This window comes from Schistocerca gregaria, chromosome 5 (genome assembly GCF_023897955.1).
Source record: "Schistocerca gregaria isolate iqSchGreg1 chromosome 5, iqSchGreg1.2, whole genome shotgun sequence".
NCBI lineage: Eukaryota > Metazoa > Arthropoda > Insecta > Orthoptera > Acrididae > Schistocerca > Schistocerca gregaria.
In genome coordinates this window covers 222,649,519-222,676,500 of record NC_064924.1, presented here as the reverse complement: position 1 = coordinate 222,676,500, position 26,982 = coordinate 222,649,519, and the positions used below count along the sequence as shown (strand labels likewise).

Sequence of the window (26,982 nt, the reverse complement as noted above, 5' to 3'; positions counted from 1 at the left end):
AGAAGCTTACCCACATTCCTATTTTCCTATTCATTATTAAAGCTACACCTGCATTACCCCTATTTGATTTTGTGTTTATAACCCTGTAGTCACCTGACCAGAAGTCTTGTTCCTCCTGCCACCGAACTTCACTAATTCCCACTATATCCCTAACTTTAACCTATCCATTTCCCTTCTTAAATTTTCTAACCTACCTGCCCGATTAAGGGATCTGACATTCCACGCTCCGATCCGTAGAACGCCAGTTTTCTTTCTCCTGATAACGACATCCTCTTGAGTAGTCCCCGCCCGGAGATCCAAATGGGGTACTATTTTACATCCGGAATATTTTACCCAAGAGGACGCCATCATCATTTAATCATACAGTAAAGCTGCATGCCCTTGGGAAAGATTACGGCCGTAGTTTCCCCTTGCTTTCAGACGTTCGCAGTACCAGCACAGCAAGGCCGTTTTGGTTAGTGTTACAAGGCCAGATCAGTCAATCATCCAGACTGTTGCCCCTGCAACTACTGAAAAGGCTGCTGCCCCTCTTTAGGAACCTCACGTTTGTCTGGCCTCTCAACAGATACCCCTGCGCTGTGGTTGCACCTACGGTACGGCTATCTGTATCGCTGAGGCACGCAAGCCTCCCCACCAACGGCAAGGTCCATGGTTCATGGGGGGAGGGCTCTGCACTTACGAGAGCAAATGTAGATGGAGTTGGTTTTCTGCTGCAAGCATATAGACTGTACATGACTTGGCTTGGCAAAGCAAGTCACCTTCTGCAAAGTATAGTTTTCTCTTTTATGCCTGGAAAAGCAGCGAGGACATGATTTCACAGCAGATACGTGCATTAACTCTTGTTTACTATCACTGTGGCATTGCAGTCACTTTGCATTACACTGCAAATGGGAGCTTCCTCAAAGTTTCTATGCCACTATCACACGAGTGCTGATGTTCAATAATATGTAATACTTTTTTTCAAAGTAGGTTTAGAATGTTTGTGAATTTGTTCATGAATACTACTGTCTGGCATATTGTACGTAATTGCATCATGGGTCATTGCGTCACTACAGTACTGTCAACAGCTACATTGAAAATGACACTGTTGTGTCAAACCTTGAGGTTCAGGGACTCTTAGGCGTTTATATCTGACAACCATGCCTCCATCTTTGCTACCCTCCCTGTTGCTTCATAACCTGGGTTGTGAGTAACTAAATCCACTTTCCTTTCTTCCCTTTCTTTCCCCTCTCTCCTCCGTGATGAAGAAACATTTATTCCGAAAGCTAGGAAGTTAAATTTTCGGTTGTTTTTTGTGTATCTATCGGCTGTACTGAGCTGAGGTAAGTACTGGCCAGCTCCTCTATCTCTTTGTTAGTATTTGTTTCACACCTTAATACTCAGTACTGACGCTCTCAAAGTCTGTGACCGAACTTGGGCTCAACCGGTGATGGGTAGCAGGTGAAATCAGCATTGACTCTGTCTTCCAAAAGAAAAAGATAACGAACTATGTCTCAAATACTGCTGCATCCTCAGAAATTGCTTTTATGTTAATGAGCATCTCCACATTTTCTTGAGACAATTATCTGCACAAGGCATGCGCGCGCATGCTGCTCCCCCCCCCCCCCCCCCCCCCCCCCCCCCCCCCCCACACACACACACCACACACACCAGTGTTGTCACACACACCAGTGCTGTTAGAGGTAGCAAATTTTCTGGGTACTTGAACTCTAATGTTTGTGGCCATTAAATCATCTTCTCATCTTTTGAATATGGTTTCATCTTATACCATTACTCATTTTCAAATAATTAATTTTATTATTGTAATAAATTTATATCTTAAAATGCTAGTGTAGAAGAAAATTTTTACATTTCTTTTATATTTGTTTTTTTTTGTATCTAGGGATTTTGCGATGATACTGATAACAATCTCTTAATACTTCGCCCCATGCGTGATTTCATGAAGAAGGAAATTATCTTTTACAATGTTTTCAACAAAGTCAGTGGAGTTCACATACCATCAATTGTTACAAAGGTAAGAACTGAAATTGGGGGGGGGGGGGGGGGGGGCTGGAGGAACAGTTTTGGAATTAAGACAGTGATACACTTTTATTCGTTTTCATCCATGTTTCAGCTTCAGTTCACATGTCAAATGAATATTGTTTCCAGTAGCCGTTACTGCTGCTCCAAGTGCCATTTGGAATTATTTTTGATTTTTTGTGATCTGTTTGGGTCCCATCTTAATATGAAATTTGATTAACTAACTTGTCTCATGTTAGTATAGACATGTGGTATAATATACAAGCTTCTCTGCATCGTTGATAATCTTTCATTTTCAATGCCACGGAAAATATGGAATTTTTAAAATTAAGTAGCATCAGAATGTTTGCTTATCAGAGTTATTCTCTGTTCTAGTGTTCAGAAAGTACAGGTCTCACATACATCAGTTCATGAATAATAAATACCTAAATAAGTACAATATTGGTTTTTACAATGTTGAATACTTACTAGTGGGGCAGTACACAGCTCAGCCGTTGGGTGTGCAAATGCAGAATCATGTATGAAAATGAGCAGTGGTTAATGGGAGTATTTACCTTCAGAGGCATCACAGAAAGTGAACACCACAGTATAATTGGTGAAAAATTTTATACAGAACTTGGACATGTGTGTTGGATGTGTATGTATCTTGTAGACAGTTCTACTTACTAACAGGGGAAACTCCCCCTCGCACCCCTGTCAGATTTAGTGGTAAGAGGGCCCAGTGGACAGCCCTTCAGAAACAGAACTCAGATCAAGCATGGAAGCAGTAAGAAGGTGGGGGGGAGTAACAATGAAGGGGTCAAGAAAAGAAGCGCAATGTTGAGTATTCGCGAAGAGAAATGGAATTGTGGTGTGGTTAAGCGTTTACAGTATTGGACTACCAAGCGGATGAGCCGTGTTCAAACCCCAAGTGGGGGAGGGGGGGGGGGGGGGGGGGGGAAGGTAACAAGTCAATGGAATCCCCCCACAAAAAAGTATGCCTGCTCTGTGTCATACGCAACATTAGTGACATACATGTGTCATATAACAGGAATCTCTTATCGATGTACCTAATTTGTATGACTGGTAAGTGAATGAGATATGCCTCCTTGCCCGATATAGGTGTTTGTATAAACGTGAATGTGATCACTCCCAGGGAAATTATTAAAATGTAATAGTTCGTCATATAAACTGCAATAAATGAAGGTATCAGTTTCACAATCACACAGTTTCTCTGTGCTCTGTCAAAACATATATTTTTAACATTTTTGAAGTTGTGTTCCGCTTTAGAAGTCTCGACTCTTAAAGTGTCTTGTTGTAATGTAGTTCACACCCATTTATTTGTTGTTTTCATTTGTGTGAGACATCTATGTTGTGTCTTGCCTGCTCTCACTATTTGTTGTAACCTGTTGTAACCGCAACCGGAACGGTCCCAGATTGGGCGAGAATGTGCAGCGCGACCAAACGGAGAGTGGCCCACGAACAAACAAACAAACGGAAGCGATGGACACGAAACAACGACAGATGATATAGAGAGACCTCACGACGACAACACGCAAGAAGCAACAGAGTGACAGAGACAACCAAACGAATCCAAGATGTCCACTAGTAATAAAAACAAAGAACGGTAAACACACTGTCTGTTTTCGAGGCGAGATGTCAAGACTCACGCAATAATTAGACTCGCTGGCTGAGCGAGAGACAGGCACTTAAATACTCTATTGGGTGCGCAGCTATTGGCCGCTGGAACCTCGTGTTCCACTGTGGCGCCCTCACATTAAATACGGGCCAAGAGGCATGATCCGCCACAGCGTACGGTGTGATTTGCAGAGACCTCTAGGGGTCTTCAATGTCTATGATGTCTTGCGGGATTCAAATTCCGTGGTGCATGGTACCAGATCCCTCCCCCATGAAACTTGGGCCTAGGGGCGGAAATGCCCCAGACGGTGTCGAGGTGGGCGGCAGTGGGGAGAGGAGCCAAGCTCATTAACCGCTATTGGTGGGGAGGAAGGGACAGCCGAGGTATCCATGACAGCTGATCCAGAGTCCAGGGCGGGGGAGGGAGCCGCGGATCCACCCGGGGGCAGAGAGGGCCGGCAGCAGACCCGCAGGGAGATGGCAACCGGGGACAGGGATGGTGACTCGAGGACCACGTCTGCACCCGAAGGAGGTAGGGGAAGAGGCAGCGTCACGAGTCCTGCGGGGGCACGCAGGCAGAGCTGATTATGATGGCAGCACTCCAACCCATTCAAGGTCTGCACCGACGTCACACACCGCCCATGGGCCGCGGTGACCATGGCGGGTGTCCAACCCGCCTTGTGCCCATACTCGCGGACCCACATGGCTGTGCCAGGGGCATACCGCTGTGAGAGCCAGGAGTGGGGGCGGGAGAGGGATGGTGTCAGCAAATGGAGCAGGGTCCGTGGCTGTCGTCCATAAAGGAGCTCTACCAGACTGCGTCCGTCAATTGGCATAGTGTGATAGGTGCTCAAAAACAGGGTGAGGGCTGATTGGTAGGAGATGAGTCGACCGCCTCTGTCATCTGGTGTTTAAAAGTGCGGACAAGCCCTTCTGCCACGTCATTGGACAAAGGGGGGCTACGTGTAGCCTCCCTGGTGGTGGATGCCAAGCGGACAACATATGGGTATTTGGAGTAGGCATCAATGATGAGTAACCACATGGACCCCAAAAACAGGCCTGCAAAATCGATATGGATACGATCCCAGGGCCGGCGAGGCACAGTCCAGGGTGCAAACGACTGACGGGGCTTGCCTGGTGACACGCACAGACACTGCACCCACGGACCAGATGCTCAACATCGCCATCGATGCCAGGCCAATACACGTGCCAGTGAGCCAAAACTTTCATATGGGACATACCCCAGTGCCCGCGGTGTCACAAACTGAATATCTGAAGCCGCAATGCTGGAGGGATGACCACCTGATGGGCATCCGACTCCGTGGCTAACAGAAGGATGCCATCGACCACGGTGAGCCTGTGGGACAGCTGGTGCTAGGGGCTGAAATCAGACTGCATTCGACGAATAACATAGGAGGGCCACCCATGGACTACATAGTGGAGAACCTGCTGCAAGACAGGGTCACGGGGAGTGGTCTCAGCAATGTGAGAAGCCATAAGAGGCAGACCATCCAGCACATCCCAGCGGGTGGAATCAATGTGAAAGCAGAGGACCTCCTGTTGGTCAAAGGCAGGATCAGGGCCTGCTGGGAGACTGGGCTTATACCGGATAGTGTAAGCGTAATTATGTGAAAACAAGGCCCAGCTTTGGAGACGTTGAGCCGTCCGCTCTGGAAGGCGAGAGTGGGGTCCAAAAAGTGTAATTAAGGGTTTATGGTTCGTCAGAAGGGTGAACTTAGCCCCAAAGAGATAGGTGTGAAAGTTTTGGACAGCGAACACGATTGCCAGGACCTCCTTTTCAATCTGGGAGTAGTTCCGTTGTGCTGGGGTCAACGTCTTAGAGGCATAAGTGATCGGCTGTTCGGAGCCATCGGCATCCTGCTGTGCGAGCACAGCCCCAATGCCGTATGCCGACGCATCAGCCGCCACAAGCATGGAGTGGTCTGGAGAGAAAGGACTAATGCAAGGGCCGGACTTCAGCATCGCCTTTAAATGGAGAAAAGCCTGGTTACAGGCAAGAGTCCAATCAAAAGGTACCCCTTTGCAATGCAAGTGATTGAGGGGTTGAGCAACAGAGGCAGCTTGGGGCAAGAACTTTAAGTAATAAGTAACCTTGCCCAAAAACACCTGGAGTTCATATAAGTCCTTGCGATGAGAAAGGGCCTCAATGGCTGTGACATTATGACCCAAAGGGCGAATGCCATCTTTGCTAAGCCAGTGGCGTAAGTATTCCACTTCCGGTTGGGAAAAAAAAAAAAAAAACACTTGTCCAGCCAACAATGTAAACCAGCAGGTAGCAGAGCGTGAAATAAGGCACTGAGGTTTTGCAAATGTTCCTGGAGGTAACACCCGGTAACTAAGATGTCATCCAGATAATTCACACAGGTGGGGGTAGGCTGTGTAAGCCGCTCCAGGAATCGATGGAAAATGGCCGGCGCTGAAGAGACACCAGAGGGAAGGCACTTGTTCTTATACAATCTGATGTTCTGAGATTTGGAATCCAAGGGCAAATGGTGGTATGCCTCACCCAGGTTGTTCCTTGAAAAATACTCTCCCCTGGCAAGCTTGGTGAGAAGGTCTTCCTGTCGGGGAATGGGGTAAGTGTCGACAAGGGACTGAGCATTGACTGTAGCGCCAAAGTCCCCACACAGCCGAAGGGACCCTTTGGGTTTCCATATGACCACCAATGGTGTTGCTCAGGCACTGTAAGTTACAGGCTCCAGAACGCCAGCGGCTGATCAAGTTCCTGCTTGACTGCCAGCCATAAGGCCACCAAAAGAGGCCCGGCCCAGAAGAAGCGAAGCTCGGCATCCGGCCATAGGGTGATGTGTGCTTGAAAACCGGAAGCACATCTGAGATCCATTGCAAATGACGCAAAAGCGGAGCATAGATCATCCAAGTCCGGAAAAGGAACAGCCGCAGAAATGACCTTAACTTCATCGGAAATTGAAAAGCCTATTCGAAGCTGACAGATGGTCGACAATAAAGAGGGTCAGGAACCAGGGAACATGCTTGTATGTCACCTGGATGACGAACTGCCCACAAAGGGGAATGGAACCGTCTCCGTAGGTGACCAAACAGTGAGAGGGAGCTGACAACTCAGGAGAGCCCAGCTGGGTATATGTCGCCATATTAGTCAGGGAGACAGTGGCCCCAGTGTTGACCTGAAAACTGACATCCTGTGTGAAAAGGCAGAGCGTGAGGAAAAGCTCCCATGCTGATGGGTCATCCTGTGGGATAACCGATTGCAGAGCATGGACTGAATCTTGAGGCCCAGGAGGGGCAGGACTGGAGCGAGTCGAGTGACTACGACAAACTGATCAGATGTGGCCCTCCTTGTTACACAGGGTGCACGTTTTCCAGCAGTGGGGACAATCAGCCCGTGAATATGCAGTAAAGCACTGTGGGCAACATGGAAGTGGGCAACGCGACCGGTGGCAAGGGGCAACCGGAGGCGCCGATGCCATAGAGACGTCAGACAACGAGGAGTCCCAATGGCGCCGTCCTGTTGGCTGGGCCACATCGACGTCGCGAGGGCAGACCCCCCATGACGCCGCATTTGCCACCACCTGCGGTCACGCCATAAGACGCTCGTTAGCCGCTTGAGCAATTTCAAAGGAGTGCGCAACGCGGAGAATCTCTTCCAAGGAGGGGTTGTCGAGTTTCAATGCCGCAGTGCGGACCTCAGGATTGGGAGCCAGCTGAACCACGACATCTCGGATCAGGGAGTCCACATACAAAGCCTTGTACTGCTGATTGGTGCACATAAAATCACATCAACGGCTGAGACCCTGCAAGTCTGTGACCCAGGAATGATACGATCAGGCTGTTTATGGTACTGGTGGAACTCCAGCCGAGAGGCGACCACATGGTAGCGTTGGGGTTAATAGTTTGTCACCAAAAGGCATATCTCCTGGAAAGAGAGAGCCACAGGATCAGACAATGGTGCCAACTTGCGGAGAAGAAAGAACATGTCTGGGGAGGCCCAAGACAAAAACAAGTACCGCTATAAGGAGTCGTCCGTGACTTGAAAAGCCGTGAAATGTTGTTTCAGCTGATGTAAGTAGGTTTCCCAGTCCTCTTTAGCGTCATTAAAGGGTGGAAACGATGGTGGACGTGGGAAAGCATCGGACACACGAGGAGTCGGAAGCTGTTGTGGTAACGCGTCCCGAGCATTGACTTTGTCCGTTAGCAACTGCAGCGACTGTTGTAAGATGTCTAACTGGAGCTGCTGCTGCTGTTGCTCTAGAATACAGACCCAACTTTGCCTCCATGTAAGTAACTACTGCCGTTTACCTCATCACCAAAGATGTTGTAACCTGTTGTAACCATGACCAGAACAGTCACAGGGTGGCCGAGAAAACATGGTGGGACCAAACGAAGAGTGGCCCGCGAACAAACAAGCAAATGGAAAGGACAGACACAAAACGACGACGGACGATCGAGAGAGACAGTACGACGACAACACACAAGAAGCAACGGAGTGACAGAGAGAACCAAACGAATCCAAGATGTCCACTAGTAATAAAAACAAAGAACGGTAAACACGCTGTCTGTTGTCGAGGCGAGATTTCAAGACTCACGCAGTGATTAGACTCGCTGGCTGAGCGAGAGGCAGGTGCTTAAATACTCTATCGGGGGTGCCACTATTGGCCTCTGGAACCACGTGTTCCACTGTGGCACCCTCACACTAAATGCGTGCCAGAAGGTGCGCGCCACCACATGGTGCAGAGACCTCTAGGGGTCTTTGACGTCCGTGACATCTGGTGGGGATTCAAATTCCACGACGCGCCGTACCAGACTCTTCATCACATTTACTTGCGATGGTAACGTATTCTTACCATGTGACTCATATTCTATAACCATTGTATAGAATGATAACTGCCAAGGCTGCAGAAAGAACACAAACCTTTCAGTGACCGGATGGACAGTTCACAATGCTGTGGAAAAAAAAAGTAGGAATGGCACTAGGGAGTTTTGAACACAGCTCACCTGCTTGACAGTCCAGCACCATGATCACTAACTCACAACACTGTTGTCGCAGGCTGCTCTTTATTGCTCTTTGTGTGATTGGACCATTCACTGTTTCTACTTCGCCTTTTTTTAATTAATTAATTAATTTATTTATTTATTTCTTCGCAGTTCAGTCCACCTTCTTTTTGGTTTTATGCTTGATCTGTGTTCAGTTTTTGGCAGGCTATCCACTGGGCCATCTTAGCACTAAATCTGAGTGGGGTGCAATGGGAGGGCTTTCCCATGTGAGGAAACCTGTGATTAAAGAAAACTTTGTTGAGAACTTATTGGCAAAATATCTCTCGGTGAATTATCTGGTATGTGAAGCTGCCTTGTTGTGTGTATCAGAGTAGAATAAATTGCTTGTTTTAGACTGGGCAGCTTACATCAACTGAAATTGGGAAGAAAATTGTCCTTACTCAGCTACCCCATGTTTTTCGAAATTCAGTCACATTTTGTTGTTCAGACAATATTTGTTGTCAGCAAGATTAGCAGTATTTGATTGTAGCTTCCAAGCATTTGTGCTACATTTGAAAGCTGCTAAGCATTCAGTATTCTATTTACTTGGTATTCATGTATTTTACAGGACTATCATAAAATAAAGAACTGTAATCAGTATGATGCTTCACACTGTTTATTTTTCACGATCTTCTCATTGTTTCAATTATTACTCTGTCACCCTGAAAGGTATCCAAATTTAACTTTATGCTGGGGTTGCAGTGTTTCAAAATCGTACTTTTCTGGTGTATGTAGTGTTATTTCACTGTATATTGTTTATTTAAAGACAGCAGAAATATGTGTTTGCATTTGTTCCACTTGGGTTTCTCAGTTGTCTTACAGACGATTTTTATACATACTGTTTTAGGTTAGCTCCAACCAGAGCATTCAGAAGCTAACTGAAAAATTTGTAATGGAGCTTCAGCAGGATTATCCATCTACTGCATCTGTAGTGTTCCGTACTGGAGAAAAGCTTAGTATGCCAAGGGACATCAAGCTTTCAAATGAGGCTTGTTCCCTCTGTGAGGTATAGAAATTATATTTTCTTAGAGTTTGAATTTACTTTAAGTGTGTTGTTATTAGGCACTGAAACACTGAATGTGCATCTTTACAAGAGGAGGAATTATTCATAGTATGTGTTTACTATGGATGAATGAGAAGAAATAAATTCACACTATGCTAGAACATACTGGTAAAACAATTGGAGGATGAGAGAGCCTTCACACTGTGCACATAGAAAGGTGTACTTTCAGTTATAGTGTCATTTGCAGGAGCAGTAGTTTGCGACTCAAGTAATGAGAGGACAATTACTGCACAATTGACAAAGCTCCTAAAAACATCAGACAGCTGTATGGTGGGAAGTAACTCCAAGGTGCAAAGAGTCCATTATACCTGTGTAGCACAGATTTAACAAGATTATCAGTGAGATTCTGAGTGACAAATTCTCCATCCTCAAAAGGTTCAATTTGCTACACAGTAACGGTCATGGCAGGTGCTGGCCATTTGTAATATGGGTTTCAAGTAAATTCTGTTGATTTTCAGTAGGATTCAGCTATGAGAAATTAATTGGCCATGATGCTATACTAATATGACTCAGTGGACCTTGGTTAGATGCTTCCGGAGCAATTCCTAAAGCTCTTATAATACTTTCTTTTTTTCTATTGTCAGCAAACACTGAACACAGTGCTAAACTTTTCAATTTTGCAAATTACCTATGATAAATGTGCAGGGAGTCATGAATTGTCCCCTCTGAAAAAATACACTGCTAGTCAAAAAAGTGAAGCACGTAGAAGGGGAGGAGGAAATGAAATGGAACTTCATCACTTGGAAGGGTATGGGCTATTACTTTAGTGGTTACAAATTCAAATCAAATTTACAAAGAACTTGGCAGTATGAGCCCACTTACCAGTATGACATTGCATCTCCTCTGGCCTTGCATGCACTGATTCGATTGAGATGGATGTCATAAAGCCCCCTCCTGAGGCAATCTGGCTTCATAACTGTTGTAACCGGTCCTTGATACACTCGCACTGAGGTGGAGTTAACCGAGCTGGTGTACACGTGTTCTAATGGGAACAAATCTGGGCATCATACTGTGCATGAGAGTACCTCAGTACCATGCAGTCAGTTCATAGAGGTATGTACTGTGCATGGATGAGCCATGTCCTGTTGAGAACTGGTACTAAGATACTGTCATGTGAGAGGTAACACGTGAGGACACAGAAAGTACATTGCATGCCATTTTGTTATCGGAGTTCCATCAATTACTACAAGCTATGACCTGAAGTACGAGGGTGGTTTGAAAAGTTCTCGGGCCGGAATAGAAAAAAAGTACTTATATCACTAAAACTTTTTTTTATTTTTCAATGTAGTCTCCTTGTAGATTAATGCACTTGGTCCAACAATGTACCAGTGCCTTGATCCCATCTCAGAAATGAGTTTCCTCTAGGTCTGTAAAATAGTTGTCAACTCCAGCTATCAATTCTTTGTTTGAAATGGATCTTCGTCCACCAACTAAAATTTTCAGTTTTGGGAAGAGATGGAAGTCTGACAGAGTCATATCAGATGGATAAAGTGGGTGTGGCAACAATTCATATCTTAGTTTGTCTAATATTACCATGGTGATGGCAAGTTTTTGATCCAGCATCAAGAGTTGCAGCACCCATCTTGCAGATAATTTTTTCATTTCTAATTCTTCAGTTAAAATATGATATACTCTTTCTGGTGATGACATCTGGCAAGCATGAACAATTTCATGCACTTTCAATCGGAGATTCTGCATGACCATTTTGTGCACTTTTGCAATGATTTCTGGTTTAGTGACATCTTGGCTGACCACTGTGCAGATCATCATCTAAGCTCTCCTGACCAAATTTAAATTCATTTGCCTGCTTTGCAACAGTTGAATATGAAGGAGCAGAGCCCCCCTGTGTATTCTGGAAATCGACATGAATGTCCTTTTTCTTTCATACCTTTCTTTACGAAGTATTTAATCACTGCTCAAATGGCGATTTCTCTCTCTCTCTCTCTCTCTCTCTCTCTCCATCTTCGTAAATCACTATGCGGAACAACAGCAGAGCCACATCACCGCCACACTCCACTTCCAAGAGTACTGATGTGGCTCGTGTTTATAGGCAACAGTCCCATGAATATCATGTGAACAACTCATTGCGCTAGTGCTGACCTCTCATGGTGATTCCAAGAACTTTTCAAACCACCCTCGCAATACCCAATGGCTCCCCACACCATGGCAGCAGCAGTGACACTAACGTGCATCTCAGAAACATCGGAAGAATGGAATCCCTATCCACATTGCTGCTGTCCTTGCCGATGATGATTATCTGGGGTAATGGAGAACTGTGATTCACACTGAACACATTGTGATGCCATTCATCAGCAGTCTGTGCTTTCCAGCCATGGCACCAATCTAAATATAGACTTTTATCTTGTGTTGCTAACAGCGGCCTAAGCAGGGGACAGTATATGCCTAGTCTGGCTGCTGCAAATCTCTGCCCAACGCTGCAGGATGGCACGTAATGTTGCAGCGAGTCCACTACTTGTCCCTGGATGCCAGGCACAAATGTGAAGGGGTTATAATGTGCTGGGTGCACAATATGATGATGCTCTCTTGTGTTGACTGACTTGACCGACTAGAACCTTAACGACAAGCATACCTGCTGTCACATTTCCGTGTAAAACATTGGGCTGCTGTCACATTCAAATGCCTCACAAATTTGGATATTGTTTGATTCAACCAGCTGGCCAAATGGTGAACCACAATGAGGTCTCTTCCAAACTCTTATCAGGTGCTGGTAGCACTGTGTCACATGTGTCTGTTGCATCTCAAAGTCTTTCACTGTGATCACTCTACATCTCTTGCTGTTCCTGTCCCTTATATACCCTAACAGGCATGGTAGCAGCACTAATGCAGTCTGGTGGCCATTATGTGTCACAGAGAACTTTAAACATTTACAAATCCACCAATGGTGTGTATATGTACAAAGTCACCTTGACATCAAACCATGTCTTGTGGGTGCTTCACTGTGTTTTTTTGTCAAGTAGTGTGTTTTCTTGTATATTGCTCTGTTAAATTGTCCAAGCTGTCTTCCGACTATATGTTTATGCCACTGATTTAGTTACACTACTCTAGCAGACATGAAATTTTCATTTTTGCAAGCCTCCTTTGACCACAATAAATAATGACTATGCATAGGTGTCAGCAGTAACAGTACAATCAGTTTCTGCATTATGTATGTTTTATAACAATTACTAAATAACAAGAATATGAGCCCCCAACTCTCCTTATCCAGATATATCACAGTAGCATGAACAGAATGTCCCACTCTTACACAGTGGACCTGTTAAATTGGGTGACACAATGCATGCAGAATTTGGAAATAGGAAAGCATCCAGGGTAGTATTTATATTTTTACTAAATGTATTAAGAGCAAACAAATTATAGTATACACCTTATCGCAAATCACATTATTATATAGTACATGTCTTAAAATACGGGAATGAAAATAATAATACTAACAAAATTTTAAAAGCAATTAATACATTGCGTGCAAACATAACACAACACTTTCCTGTCTGAATGCATGTAGTCCACAGACTCCTCTCAAACGGGTCACACGGGGTTAGCACACTGCACTCACATTTGGGAGGATGATGGTTCAACCTACGTCGAGCCATGCTAATTTATGTTTTCTGTGATATCCATAAATCGCTCCAGCATATGCCGGTACGGTTCCTTTGAAAAGGAATAGCTGATTTCCTCCCCCATCCTTGACAAAGTCACATGCAGCCAGGCACAGTACACATGGCACTGCACTCACTCACAAAACAGGCTACACAGCTAGCATGTGTTGCTCAAGAAAGAACTACAATTGGATAGCAGCTGGCCTCTTCCAGTAGACTCACTAAAACATCAGTCACAAAGTAATTTCAATCAGAATATACTTCACTAATTAAAGAACTTAGAATATGTAAATAGAAACATTGTAGGGCTAATAACTAAACTAAGTTAAGAAAAACAAAAAGTGACACAAATCTCTACATACTGCATAAACTGGTAAACAGAGCAAAGCTAAGTTTGTGCATGGCAGCTGTAGCATTTTCTTGCAGAAACAAGCTACCTTTAATATTGCACAATGCAGGTATTTCCTTGCTCAGTAAATTACACTTGCACCACGACAAGTCATCAGATGACGTCTCCGAGCAATGCCATTAAGTATATGAGCACAGCAACCTGACAGTCACTGTATAGTATGAAACTATACATCACACGCCATTCAGTCTCTCACCACCAACCCGACTACTTCTCACTGTCTGCTTTTGACATGCTCCTTGGCTATTCTAGTTTGGCTGATGATGATGATGTGTATTTTGTAGTGGTTTCTGATTTCTATGTTACAGTCTTTGTGAATTTTCACACCCTTCCTGCAACTGCCTATGCTAGTTGCAAGGCTGCTGGTAGCTGCACTGCTCTGAACATACAGGCATAGTGCTGCCTTTTCTGACCACTTCTCTTTGATTCTACACTTATGAGCCAAAACATTATAACCACTGCCCACTGCGAGATTGAATGCCATCTGTTGGTGTTGAGGGCTTGTGAAGTGAACCAAGGATGAGTGGGAACTCTACACATTGACAAGGTACAGATTACTGTGGCCCAGTACCTAGGAAATAGCAGCTCGGAAATAAAAACGTGATGAGCTGTTTGCATGCTAAATTCATGAACACTTATTGAAAGTGGTGGAAGAACAGTGAAACCATGAGTAGATGACAAGGTGTTGGACATCCACATCACATTGGAGAACATAATGGTTCGTGGCTTGTCCATTCTGTAAAGAGGATAGGTGGTAATCTGTGGCAGATCTGACGACAGAGCACATTGCTGCTGCAGGCAGAGATACTTCGGAGCGCAGTACTTGGTGCACGTTGCTGAACTAGTTTCAACTGCAGTGGGCATGGGATCATTGAGAGCAGACCATGGATTAATATAAATGTGTCATGTCATGTTTAATGTTAAACCCGGTTGAGAGCCATGCTTGGATAAACTGTCATGTATGGGTGCTTGAGACTGCACCACGGACACAGACCGATGGGGAGCATTTTGTTATCCCATGAGGGACATTCACTTGGGCTTTGTGGTACTTGTGGTAGTAGTCAGAGATACCATGACAGTTGTGAATGTCATGATCGTCATTATGGACCATCTACATCCCTTCATACTTAACATCTGCAGTGATGATGGCTCCTTTTAACTGAATGACTCCCCCTGTGATTTGAGGAGCATGATAGTGAACTCACACTGATGGCTTGGCTACCAAGTTCACTTGTTCTGAATCCCATGGAGGACATATGGGATACTATTGAGTGCCAGCTTCGTGCCCACAAACCCCAGCCTGTAATTTACCGGAATTGTGTGTGTAGGAGTCTGGTGCTATATACCTCTGGAAACCTACAAAGGGCTTGTTAAAACCATGCTGTGCACAATCGCTGCTGTATTTTAGTTCAGGGATGGATCAACATACTACAGGTGGTCATAATGTTTTGGCTCATCAGTGTATCTTACTAGATAGCTTATTCGCCCACCAAGATTGTTGCCTTAGCCTACTTTTACAGGCAAGATTATAATGAAGCCGTATTTGTAAATAAAAAAAGCAAATAAGTGGCACAGCCTTCAATGTCAAAGTTCTGTACCATTCTTTTGTTTCCATGTCTGGGAAAACATTGTTACTGCCACAAATATTCCAGTTATTATTATTTTATTATTAAGAACAATTGACACAACAGCAGAGAATTACATGTTCATTTCTTTTGTTTCTCAGTATTGTAATAATTCCTTCAGCAACTCAGAATTCTTTATTACTGTTACATAAGTATGGTAAGTGCCCTGAACTATGCGGAAAATGTAGCCAGTGAGAAGTGGAACAAAAATTAACAGATGTCCACTATGGGTATTTATCACAAACATTATAACAGTGTTGTGAAATTTTTAGTTGTCTGTAACACTTATGGTTGTGTGACCTGCTGTTGAAATATTTAGTGACAACAGAACATAACATTGAGACAAGATTAATTAATAAGTGTACAAGACAGAAAATATACAGAAATTTGTCAGTAAATACTTACACCATAGAAGCTGATATGAGTGAACAGAGAAAGAGGGAGAGAAACTGTAACTTATTTATACATTTGCCATAGTACCCCTTTACCTCTGGCAAGTACTTGTTGTATCGTATTCTAATCTTAGCCTCCCACCCATCACTACTAAGGTTCTGTGTCTGTGCGAAAAGTTTAGAAAGCTATGAGAGGTGTAAGATTTACAAAAGAAGAACTTTTTACTTATCTTGATTTTCTGCTCTTGTTGTTGTTGTGTCTAGGGATACATTCTTGAGTCTGTAATTACATTGTGGGTTCTTGATGACTAAATAACTGATGAAGATTTGCCTGTTGCTATGAATATCTTTTTATTTTATCCCATTCTTCTAAGTCACACCCACTTTACAATTTTCATTTCTATCACACCAAAGAGTACATTATTGGTGACACAATCAAAAACGCGTCTGATTCTATCAGAGGCATGCCCATCACTACCTAATATTCTGCGGTACTCACCATATTCCAAAGAGTTTACAAACTTTCTTGACGCAAGAAGAATCTTTGCTAAATTATATCATTATTTTATAAATTAGTCCAGACATAAATTTAATAATTAATGTTAGATTGGGCAATTAATAATATGAATTTTAAATATGCCAGATATTTTCGTGATTTCAGATATTTTTAAAAGAAGAGTAATTTTAACCATTAGTGCTTATCGATTGTAACAAATTTAATTTCTCTTTATACATTTTAGTCTGAAGCATAACACATCACATACAAAATCATATGAAATTCATTCAGTTAGACAACTGATATTATGTTCACCTATACAATGTTTGACCTGGAATTCAATCGCATCAACTCAACAAACATTTTAAGAATGTATTGTCTATGAAAAGAAACCTGGGCAAAACTGGTAACAAAACTTTAAGTTCTGAAGATTACAGAGGTGTCTTATTCCACGTGGGCACAAACTCCACCCACAGTGACAGTGAGGAAGAAATTGGGAATGAAACACAGAATCTGATTAGATCAGCGAAAACTGTATACCCAACATCCAGGCTGGTAATTAGTGGAATTATTCACCGAAGATCGGTAAGTGATACTTACATCAACAGGATAAATACCGGCATTAGGGAACAGTGCAACAGACTCGGTGCAGTATTATTGACCCAAACAAGTTCTTAAACTATAAGTGTCTGAGAAAAGATGGCCTGCACTTGAATAGATTAGGCTCTGTGAACCTTAGTAAAACATTCATAGACGTGTGTAAAATCCTAAGAAGCAAGGGAAACTAACTCATTCTGATAGGGGTGACAAAGAAAAAACTCAAACTGAAAATAAAAAGTTTAGGGACCAAACAAAGGATGTAGGTGAAATAACTAAAAGCCAAAATGATCTGTCGATGCACTGGAATATAAATGGCGGAGGGGCAGAACTACCAAATTGTAAATACTCAAAAATCGACGAAGTAAAAATTCTGCTTTCAGAATCCATAAATTTTAAAATAATCTGCCTAAATGAACCCTGGTAAACAGAAGATAGAATAAAAGTATCAAATAGTATTAATAATTTTAAGGTAACTGCTAGCTTTTGTAGAATAAGCAAATCTCGTGGAGGCTCCTGCATTCTTGGCAATTCTTCTGTTAGTTATACAGTAAGAGATAATTTTAATTATTTAAATGAAGAGAGTGTGTTTGAACATTGCTCTGTAGAACTAAGTGATCTGAACACACTGGTTATAGCAACCTACAGAATTCCTGCATGTGCGGTAACAAAAGTGTTTTTAGCCAAATTCGAATGCCTCCTAGAAAAAGTCCATAAAGAAAGTAAGAAAAAAGTTGTTATAGCAGCAGACTTCAACTTAAATGTCTTAGTTGAAAGCAATGATTCCATAAAATTTTGTGACTTAATTCAGAAATCTGGTTTCAACCTAAATTTTTCTGAAGGCGCTAGGGAAAACAGCGCATCAGTGACCTGCATTGACAATATTATTACTAACTTCAAATTTGACAGTGGAAATAAGCACAAATACTGCTTAGCCTTGGGTATTTCAGATCACTCAGCTCTGTTTATTGAGCTCCCAAAAGCAAATAACCTAAAGCCTCCAGAAGTGTATATAAAAAAAGGATCTCAGTAAAAGTAAAATCGATTTATTCCACAGTAAATTAAGTATAATAAGCTGGCCTGTAGACCACAATAGTTCAAGCTCGATAAACTATGACTAATTCTTAAATTGTTTCTTAGAGGTATTTAATTAATCATTTCCTCGTAGATATAAGCAAAAGAAGGTAAAGGGTAAACTCTAATCTACTACAATAGGAATAAAAATTTCTAGTGCCAGAAAGAGAGAGCTCCACAATGAGTTAAAATCAAACAGAAATCCGGATTTTGTTACTTATGTCAAACAGTATAAAGCTGTATTTAGGAAAGTTGTAGTGGCAGCTAAAAAAAATGACAAATAATAAATTCATACGAGAACACAGAAATAAAACAAAAGCAGTGTGGTCAGTTGTTCGGTCTGAATTAGGAGCTGAAGTAAAAATTCATGAGATTTTGAAAATTAGACATGAAAATGAAATTATAGTAAATCCTGTTCAGATGTCAAGTTATTTCAGTGAATTCTTCCTAAATGTAGTAAGATCAGATGTGGATATGACATTCTGTCAGGGCATCACAAATTTGGAAAACAGCTAGAACACATCTTTTAAACAATTTGAAAAAATCACCCAAAGGGATGTGGAAAAGGAAATATTGTCTCTAAAAAACAAAACCTCACATGGGTGGGATGAAATAACAACATCTGTAATCAAGTATGTGTACGATATTATTTCTCAACCACTGTCATCTATTATAAATCAATCTTTTGAACAGGGATGCTTTCAAAATGTAGTGAAATATGCTGAGATCAAACCTCTATTCAAGGAAGGATCGACAGAGGATATGGAGAATTACCACCCTATCTCTCTCTTGCCAATCTTCTATAAAATGTTTGAAAAGATTGCAGCAAAACAAATTAATAAATTTCTTACTGTAAATGATGTAATTTTTAAAAACCAGTTCGGATTCCAACAGGGTAAAAGCACTGTGAATGCTATAAATGAGTTTATCCAAAAAATATGCTCCACGTTAGATAAAGGTAGAAAGGTCACAGGAATATTCTGTGATCTAACTAAAGCTTTCGATTCAGTGAACCATGCATTACACCTCCATAAATTACAGATGTATGGAATCAGGGACACTGCTTTAAAATGGTTTAGCTCTTACCTGTCAGTTAGGAAACAAAGAGTAATTTTAACTTCAAATGGAACCAATTATTCCTCAGACTGGAAAACAGTTCCCCAAGGAGTCCCACAAGGTTCGATGTTGGGTCCCTATTTGTTCCTTTCTTACGTAAATGACCCACCACTTGCTATTGATGTTCATTCAGTCTTATTTGCTGATGATACATCAGTTCTAATTGAAAATAGGTATCTGAAAATATTCCAGAAAAAGCCAAAAATACTTTAGAAAAACTTGAATCATGGTTCTATCAAAATGGACTAAAACTAAATGTAACTAAAACCAAAATGATGCAAATTGAAGCTAAATCAGTAGAAAGGACTGAAATAAAGATAACTTGCAATGATCAGGATATCACAGAAGCAAACCACGTGAAGGTCTTAGGCCTAAATCTTTACAAAATTTAAATTGGAAGGTACACATAGATTACTTAGCAAATAAACTGAACAACTTAGCATTTGCAATGTGTATTTTGTCAGGTGCCACAAACATGGATACCAGAAAGATAGTTTATCACTACTATTTTGAGTCAGTTATTCGTTATGGCATAATCTTCTGTGGAAATACAGCAAATGTCAGGCTCCTAGTATTTCGACCATTGTTAAAAAATTTAAATATACTATCTATCCCCTCACTTTACATGTATGAGATGGTGGTGTTCCTATATAAAAACATACATACACTAGACACTTTCCGTTTTGATCACAATTACAGCACTTGCCACAGAGATAACTTCAAACTTCCAACACATCGTTTTAAAACTTTATGCCCAAATGCCAGAGTATATGGGGTTAAAAAAATTCAATAAAATAAAAGGCAGTAATATATTTAAAATGGAGCTTGGTTCAGTGAAAAGATTGCTCTTTACTCTTCTGGTGGGAAAGTGTTGTTATTCTACCAATTAATTCATTGAGGACAGCTTCACAGTCTGAATACAGGGATTGTATTACATGTATTACTTTATATACATGTGTAGCTGTAACTTAGAAATGAAAAATATAATGTAAACTTTTGTATTTCTCTTAAAAAAGTGAAAAAAGTAAACCTTGACGTGTCTTCTGTACATCAAATCAAATGAATTGAAAATTGTACGTAATGAGATGAATAAACCACATATCACAAGAATCAATAGTATACAAGCTATCGGTCATTTCTATAAAAAGAAGAAGAAAAAAAAGAAAAGTACTGTTAGAGGAGCATGACCATTAAAGACAATGCCCACACAAGTTTTCGGAACAGGAATTATATATAGAAGCAATTGGATATATTATGAGGAATGGTTGAATGATTGATTCTTGAGGTGGTGGTGGAAGCAGAGGCACAGATGATTGATTCTTGAGGTGGTGGTGGAAGCAGAGGCACAGACACTCTGCTACTAATATCTCAGCAATGCCCCCTGGTCTCTCTCCCCCCCCCCCCCCCCCCCCCCTTTTTTCATTCAGACACTCTCAGTTGAAGCACAATGCTGCACGAATGATGGGAGGCATCTTTATTGAAACCCTTTAATTATGCCTTTAACCGATGCCACAGCCTGTTCCAGTGAACTGATGGGTACTTCCTGAGAAAAACTTGCTCAAGACTTCTGAAAATGGCAGCAAATGATGAAGTTAGTTTTGGATCATTTCACACTAGATTATACAGGTGAACTATATTTCACTTTGTAACTGCAGTTGGTGAGTTGGTGGGCACACTGTTTGATCCTCAAGCTGCATGCATATCGGACCCACAGCACCGAGGTCAATGAAGAAAAAGGTTTTGGTGCAGCATGGTGCATCCAGCCTTGATGGTAAACTGTGCCACACTGCAGAACAATTAACGAGTTCTGTGCAGTGTCGATACATCAAATGAATGTTTGTTGATGCACACTCTGTTTGCACAGAGTTTCTCGCTACTGAGCTGGAGTGTACCAACAGGAAGTGTATAAATTCTGCGGGCTGTCCAAGACAGTAACTTCTATGTTAGAGATGTATTAATTAATAATATACTGTTTCAAGATACACTAATTTTTTTACTAATTTTTGCACATTGTGGTTTGGAGCTACAACTCCATTTTCAAGGAGTGATTCATTTCTTTCAGTATGTCCTGTAAGTGTTCTCTGCTTTCACTTGGGATAGCCTGTCATTACCGAATCTTATAATTGGCATCCTACTGATCACTTCTGATACAAAAATCACTTAAAAGCTTAATTTCCCAACATAGCTTTCGACTTTTTGGTTCTGGTGTCACCCATCAATGATGTTCTCTAAGTTCCCCCCCCCCCCCCCCCCCCCCCTTTCACCTTATGGCGAACAACTCTGAAAGCAACACTTGTGATTCATCTCCAATTTTCTGTCAAACTAGACCACCACCACCACTTCAACAACATAGAATGCACACCTGTGCACACACTGGCACATTGCTGTGCATATACGAACACTGCTTCAGTCTGTGCATTTCTGTGCTGTTATGCACAGCTGTGTGCCACATTTGTGCTTGGCATTGTGTGGCCAGTGTGGACACAGCTTCATATTTAAGCATGGGTGGGTCGTATGCATTGTGTTATGTTACTAACTTCTGATTAACAGAAAAAATTATTTTTTTTCCAGGCACCACTAGATGACAGAAATATGAAATCATCTTCTCTTCAAGCTACTGAATTTTCACGTCTAGCTTCCCATCTAGGACCTTCTGGATTCAGTGTTGACAGCATTATGAGTGACTCTTATTCAGGGAAAAACAATTTCCCAAGTGAAATAAAAGAAGAATGTCAGTCAGAAAGTGCCGATAAAGTGGACTGCAGTTCATTCACAGATGGTTGTGATTGTCAGCATAAGTGTAGTCCTGACATGAAAATATGTATTTCTGATGCTGAAAAATGCTTTTGCTATAGCTGTCGAATTATTTTGAAAGAACTAGTAAGTATTACGTTGGCATATTCTCTTTACATATCTGTGTGCATATTTTATGTCTGGTAGTAGCATTTTCCTCTCTGTTACATCTTTTCTTTTTTCTTATGTTCAAGTTATTTCTACTGCAATTTAATTATTTTTTCAGTTGAAGTACTGGTATGCAGTATTTCTGTAAAGTGAGTGCCTAATAATCTTATCCCTCCCTTTTATTTTATTTTTTATTTTTGCAGGGCTCTGTAGAGGTTCTACCACAAGAAGTCCAAACTAAGATCCGAAATCAGCTTAGTTTCAGAAATATGAGAAAGGAAATTGCAGATTTTTTATTATGACATAGAGTTTTATCATAGCTTTTATTCATCTCTGTTATACTTCTGTGAATAAAACCAAGGCGCAAAGTCATTTGTCACTTGTGCTGTATACAGTTAGTGGTGATGATGGATTCTATCATTGCTTTCATAGTTTCTATAGCATGCTGTGTTTGCTAACTGAGCTATATATTATTCACATGGGAAAATATCTATAGTGCTGGGAAGGCAGAAGAGAAGCTCCAGTATCTTGAGTAAATTTGAGAGCGAGGCACATTTTTGAGTTGGCAAAGTGTTATTAGCAGTCCATTCACTGATTTGCTCATCAGTTACGAACTGTTTGACAAAGGCATACTAGTCATATATTTCAATTTCTGCAAACTGAACACGTGGGACAGTTTTGATCACTAGAGAAGTTCTTTCAGATGATCCCGTAAAGGTATTTGATTTACCGTAACCAGCTGTAGAATTCCAAGTTCTGGAAACGTTCTTCAGTCCACATTTTTTAAGTAGGCTAGAGCAGTTTAGTAGAAAAATATTACAGCACTATGAAATCTTTTTACCTCTGCTGGAAACAGACTTACTAACACAAGTACCCACTTTAGTAGAGTGACTGTCTATCCTTCAACAATTTTCACTGCTTCATGAATCGGTGAAGCCTGGCTGTGAACAAAGTATAACCATCCTTCAGAAAAGAGGCTCTGAAAGCTTCAAATGAACAGTGGGCATTTCTTTTCAAATTGGAAGTATGATTATGATGGTTAAACATTTTAATGACTGACTCAATACCAGGCAGTAGGGCTAACCACCTTTTTCTGAGCATAACCCAAATGTATTGCAAAATCTGTTTCCACATAGCTACTCAAGTCCTTCAGAGTTTCATCTCTCAAAGTGTATGTTTTTTAATACAGAAATATTTTGGAAAATACCATATCTACACCTACAGGCAAAATATCTGTAGCTGCTTTAACAGTACTATGTAATAAAGTAGCAGTAATAAAGTAGAAAAAACACATATCAGTCCATGGCCAAGTTGCACTTGTAGTATGATAAAAAACATTGTTCTGAGCTTCTCTTACAGCACCTCAAAAATTGCAATTAGCAATATCTGCACACAGTCCAACAACTTTTTATCCTAGATCATTTTTTCTGAATTTAAAGTTGCAGTAAACACTGCTGCAAAGATTTTGTTTTATGGTTGTCATTTTGTAAGTGGATTTGTATATAACCATGTCCACTGTGACTTATTGAGAAACTAATGGGTGCCTGGGAAATAGGGACGAATTTGAATTTTGTGCCATTTCGTCATATGAGGTAGCCGTGGTTTTTTTCATGTTTGTTATCTGCCATCCTTCTAATTAGTAGCCTGGTAGCCTTTGTGTGGTGACCATTGTTGCCTCATGTTTATTTTCATCATGGAGGAGATGATAACTGACCAATGTATCCAAGTGAAAAAACGTTATTACAAAAACAATGTAAGTCCCATGGCAGCTGTTTGTGAATTGCTTGTGACACTTGGATGTAATGCCGCTGTAACCGAATCATCAATTTGGAAGTTGATCCGGAAGTTTGAGACCATGGGGTCTGTTTCAAATGTTAAGAAAACAGGATGACTGCATTTTGTTCGAACACAAGAAGACATTGCTGTTGTGTGTGATAACATGACCTTACGCCCCAGAAAATCTGTTTGCTGACAAACTCAACAATTGAATTTATCATCAAGTTTACTGTATGAAATCCTTTCGAATAATCTGAAAATGCATGCTTACAATTTATGACTTACACAAGAGTTGAAGCTTGCAGATCACGGAAAGAAACATCAATTTGCTCAAGGGCCTTGGCTCAACAAGCAGAGAATGAGAACTTGACAAAAAATAATAATTTTCTCAGATGAGGCACACTTCCACCTCAGTGGTAATGTCAATAAGTAGAAGTGCAGAATTTGGGGAATCAAAAATCTGCGAGTGACTGTGGAAAATGAGATGCATCCACAATGCATTACTGTGTGGTGTGGGTTCTTTTTTTTAATGATGATGGAGTTGCCATCACTGTGAATAGTGACCATTACCGAAACTTGCTTTCTGATTGGTTTTTCTCTCTTATTGATGAAAATGAAGATTTTTGGTTTCAGTAATATGGTGTGACATGTCACACATGTGAAACAATTGGTCTGCGTAATGAAAAGTTTCCTCAAAAAACTATCCCTTTACATGGCAACCAGGAATGGCCTGACAGATTGTGATATTACGCCTTGTGACTTTTTTTTGTGGGTATTTGCGAAATGAAAAGTGGATGTGAGCAAACTGCAAACAATACACCAATTGAAGGATGAAATTAAAAGAGTTATTAATGGCATCTCATCAGATGCTTGTTAATGTATCATTGACAATTTCAGTGAATCCATTGCTCATTGCTGCACAACCTTGGTGTTCATATTGAGAATATAATTTTTCATACATAAATGAGAGTAATTACTTAATGTGTTTGTAAAAAAAAAATGACATTTTCAATAAATTTTGTATGTTGTACAGCATATAATATCCGTCCCTACTTCCTGGACACCCCCTAGAAAGGCACATGTTACATATGATTTTTTCCTTTTGAGTCCTAAGAAATAATTTCACTGATGAATGGAAATTCTTTTTGGAATTGTTCATTGAAAGAACACTTACACTTCAGTGAGGTCATTCTTGCCAGGAATTATTGCTATTGTAAAGAAAAACAACTAAACTTAACCAGTGTAATACGGTGTAACACTAACTAGCACATAATAGAAATCTGATATAATTTTGCGTGCACAGATGTCACAGTAGTGAAAACCAGCTTTGTGCATTGTAACCAACATACACAGTATTGGTGACATCAAAACAAAGAAGATTGGCTATTGCAATGCAAATGGGTATTCTGGTAAGAGTAGAACCTCTTTCTAAAACAGTTTCACCAACTAATAATAAAATATGTCAACAGAGATGAGATTAATATCTAACTCAGCATTTCATAATAATTGAACTCAGGACAAATAGGTGTCCAGAATTACCTTTGAAAAATTTAGGACTGAGCTCCAAAAATTGTGCCTGTCTCATAGTGGACTTGGGGTGGTCACATTAATTATTTGAAGAGTGTTTACTCACTATGTATTTGGGATTTGTATCTGTAGTTGGATAATTTTCATAACAGCTCCTCATAGTTAGATGAGGAGGGATTTGTAACCTCATTTGACTTGATTCATGTAATCATTTTTTTTAAATTTATGTATCGGGTCATAAATACCTCCAGGTCTCAGAGGCTGTGGAAAAAGGGGGGGGGGGGGGGTGAGAGAGAACAGGAAGAAATATGCACAAGTGGAAGTGAAGGTACCCAAGTTTTGATTGTAATTGTTGCAGTGGCATAGTTACAGACTGCAGCACAATGAGCCAGTCATCTCAGGTGATGGTGGATATTGGAGAAGACTGTGTGCATTGTCTGTATTTGAATTTGTTAAATGTGTGCCCAATACCATGCAGAAATATATAGTATCAAAACAGTTCATAAGTAGTACAAGAGAATCAATGAAATTTCCTTCTTGTGCTGTGCAAGAAATATGCACCGGGAATGGATCCAACAAATACTGAAATAATGTGACAATTTCATTTTACTTCATGATGGTTTGCTGCCACCTTTGTATTTGGATTCCTGTAATGCTCACCATAGTGCAAAATTGGTTAAGTATGATAATTGGAAGTTCTGGTAGAGCGTAAATGATGCCCTGGGTCGTCGACAGGCTAATAAACAACACAGAAAACTGGAAAGCTTTTTCAAGCTAGAAGGAACACACACACACACACACACACACACACACACTGTACAATTACATTTTGCCAGTTGAATACACAGTACCTCAACTGCAGGAGGATTATGGGAATGAAGGATGTGCTGCAAGATGGTGGATAGGACTTGTTTCCCACCCTGACTGTCATCATCTTCATCACTGCTTTTTGTTCTAACTGCTCCACCTCCTTCTTCTTCCTGCTCTCTCTCTCTCTCTCTCTCTCTCTCTCTCTCTCTCTCTCTCTCTCTGTGTGTGTCAAAATTGCATAAAGAAATACCACAAAATGTGTATTAACTGCTAGGAAGTATTGTAAATGCAGTTACTATTCACCAGCATGACATTTCAGAGTGTGTGTGGCAAGATTAGGAATACTGCATTGATGATTGTATCACATAGGTCAGTCATGTTGAAAACTTGTAAGATTTGTTGGAAACTTCTGGCAACTGATTTATGTGTTTCTTTTTGATGTATGTGTTATGAATCTCCATGGGTATTTCAAAATAGTACTGTGGTGTAGTAGCTTGTGCTTCATATCTGAGATATAAGCAGGAAATTGGCCAAACATTTACTTGAACAATATCATAATATCATGTTCTTTCACTATTGTTATAGTTTAGGTCTCTGGCTTGTGAATTAATGCTCAATGTATACCGTATAATCTTGTTAAGTTTTTGAATCTTGGATTTCGTATGGCTACAAAGGCCATTTTTCACACACAAATGTCGATAAAAATTGGTTGCATGTGTTTTCTGTTATTTATTGGAACTTTTATGCTGGACCAGTTTTGGGCATCATTTGTCCTTTTTAATAAGAGACAGACATCTCATAACATCAATAATAAATCAAAAGAGTGCAAACTTTAATACCCAGTACACATTACAGCATATATATTTGAAGAATCTTAAAATGCACCATCTTTATAATGTCTTGTTGCAGCCT

The 26,982-nt window shown here is 41.0% G+C and overlaps 1 protein-coding gene across 1 annotated transcript in view; it reads left to right on the top strand.

Annotated features, from left to right (window-relative positions):
* Positions 1-22,329, top strand: part of LOC126271902 (cytoplasmic tRNA 2-thiolation protein 2-A) — a 73,505-nt gene extending 51,176 nt beyond the window's left edge. The window contains exons 6-9 of the mRNA XM_049974288.1: positions 1,883-2,014; positions 9,515-9,673; positions 21,628-21,936; positions 22,161-22,329. Coding sequence (XP_049830245.1) covers positions 1,883-2,014; positions 9,515-9,673; positions 21,628-21,936; positions 22,161-22,259 — 699 coding nt within the window. The 3' untranslated portion in view covers positions 22,260-22,329. The remainder of the gene's footprint in view (positions 1-1,882; positions 2,015-9,514; positions 9,674-21,627; positions 21,937-22,160) is intronic.
* Positions 22,330-26,982: the final 4,653 nt, after the last annotated feature.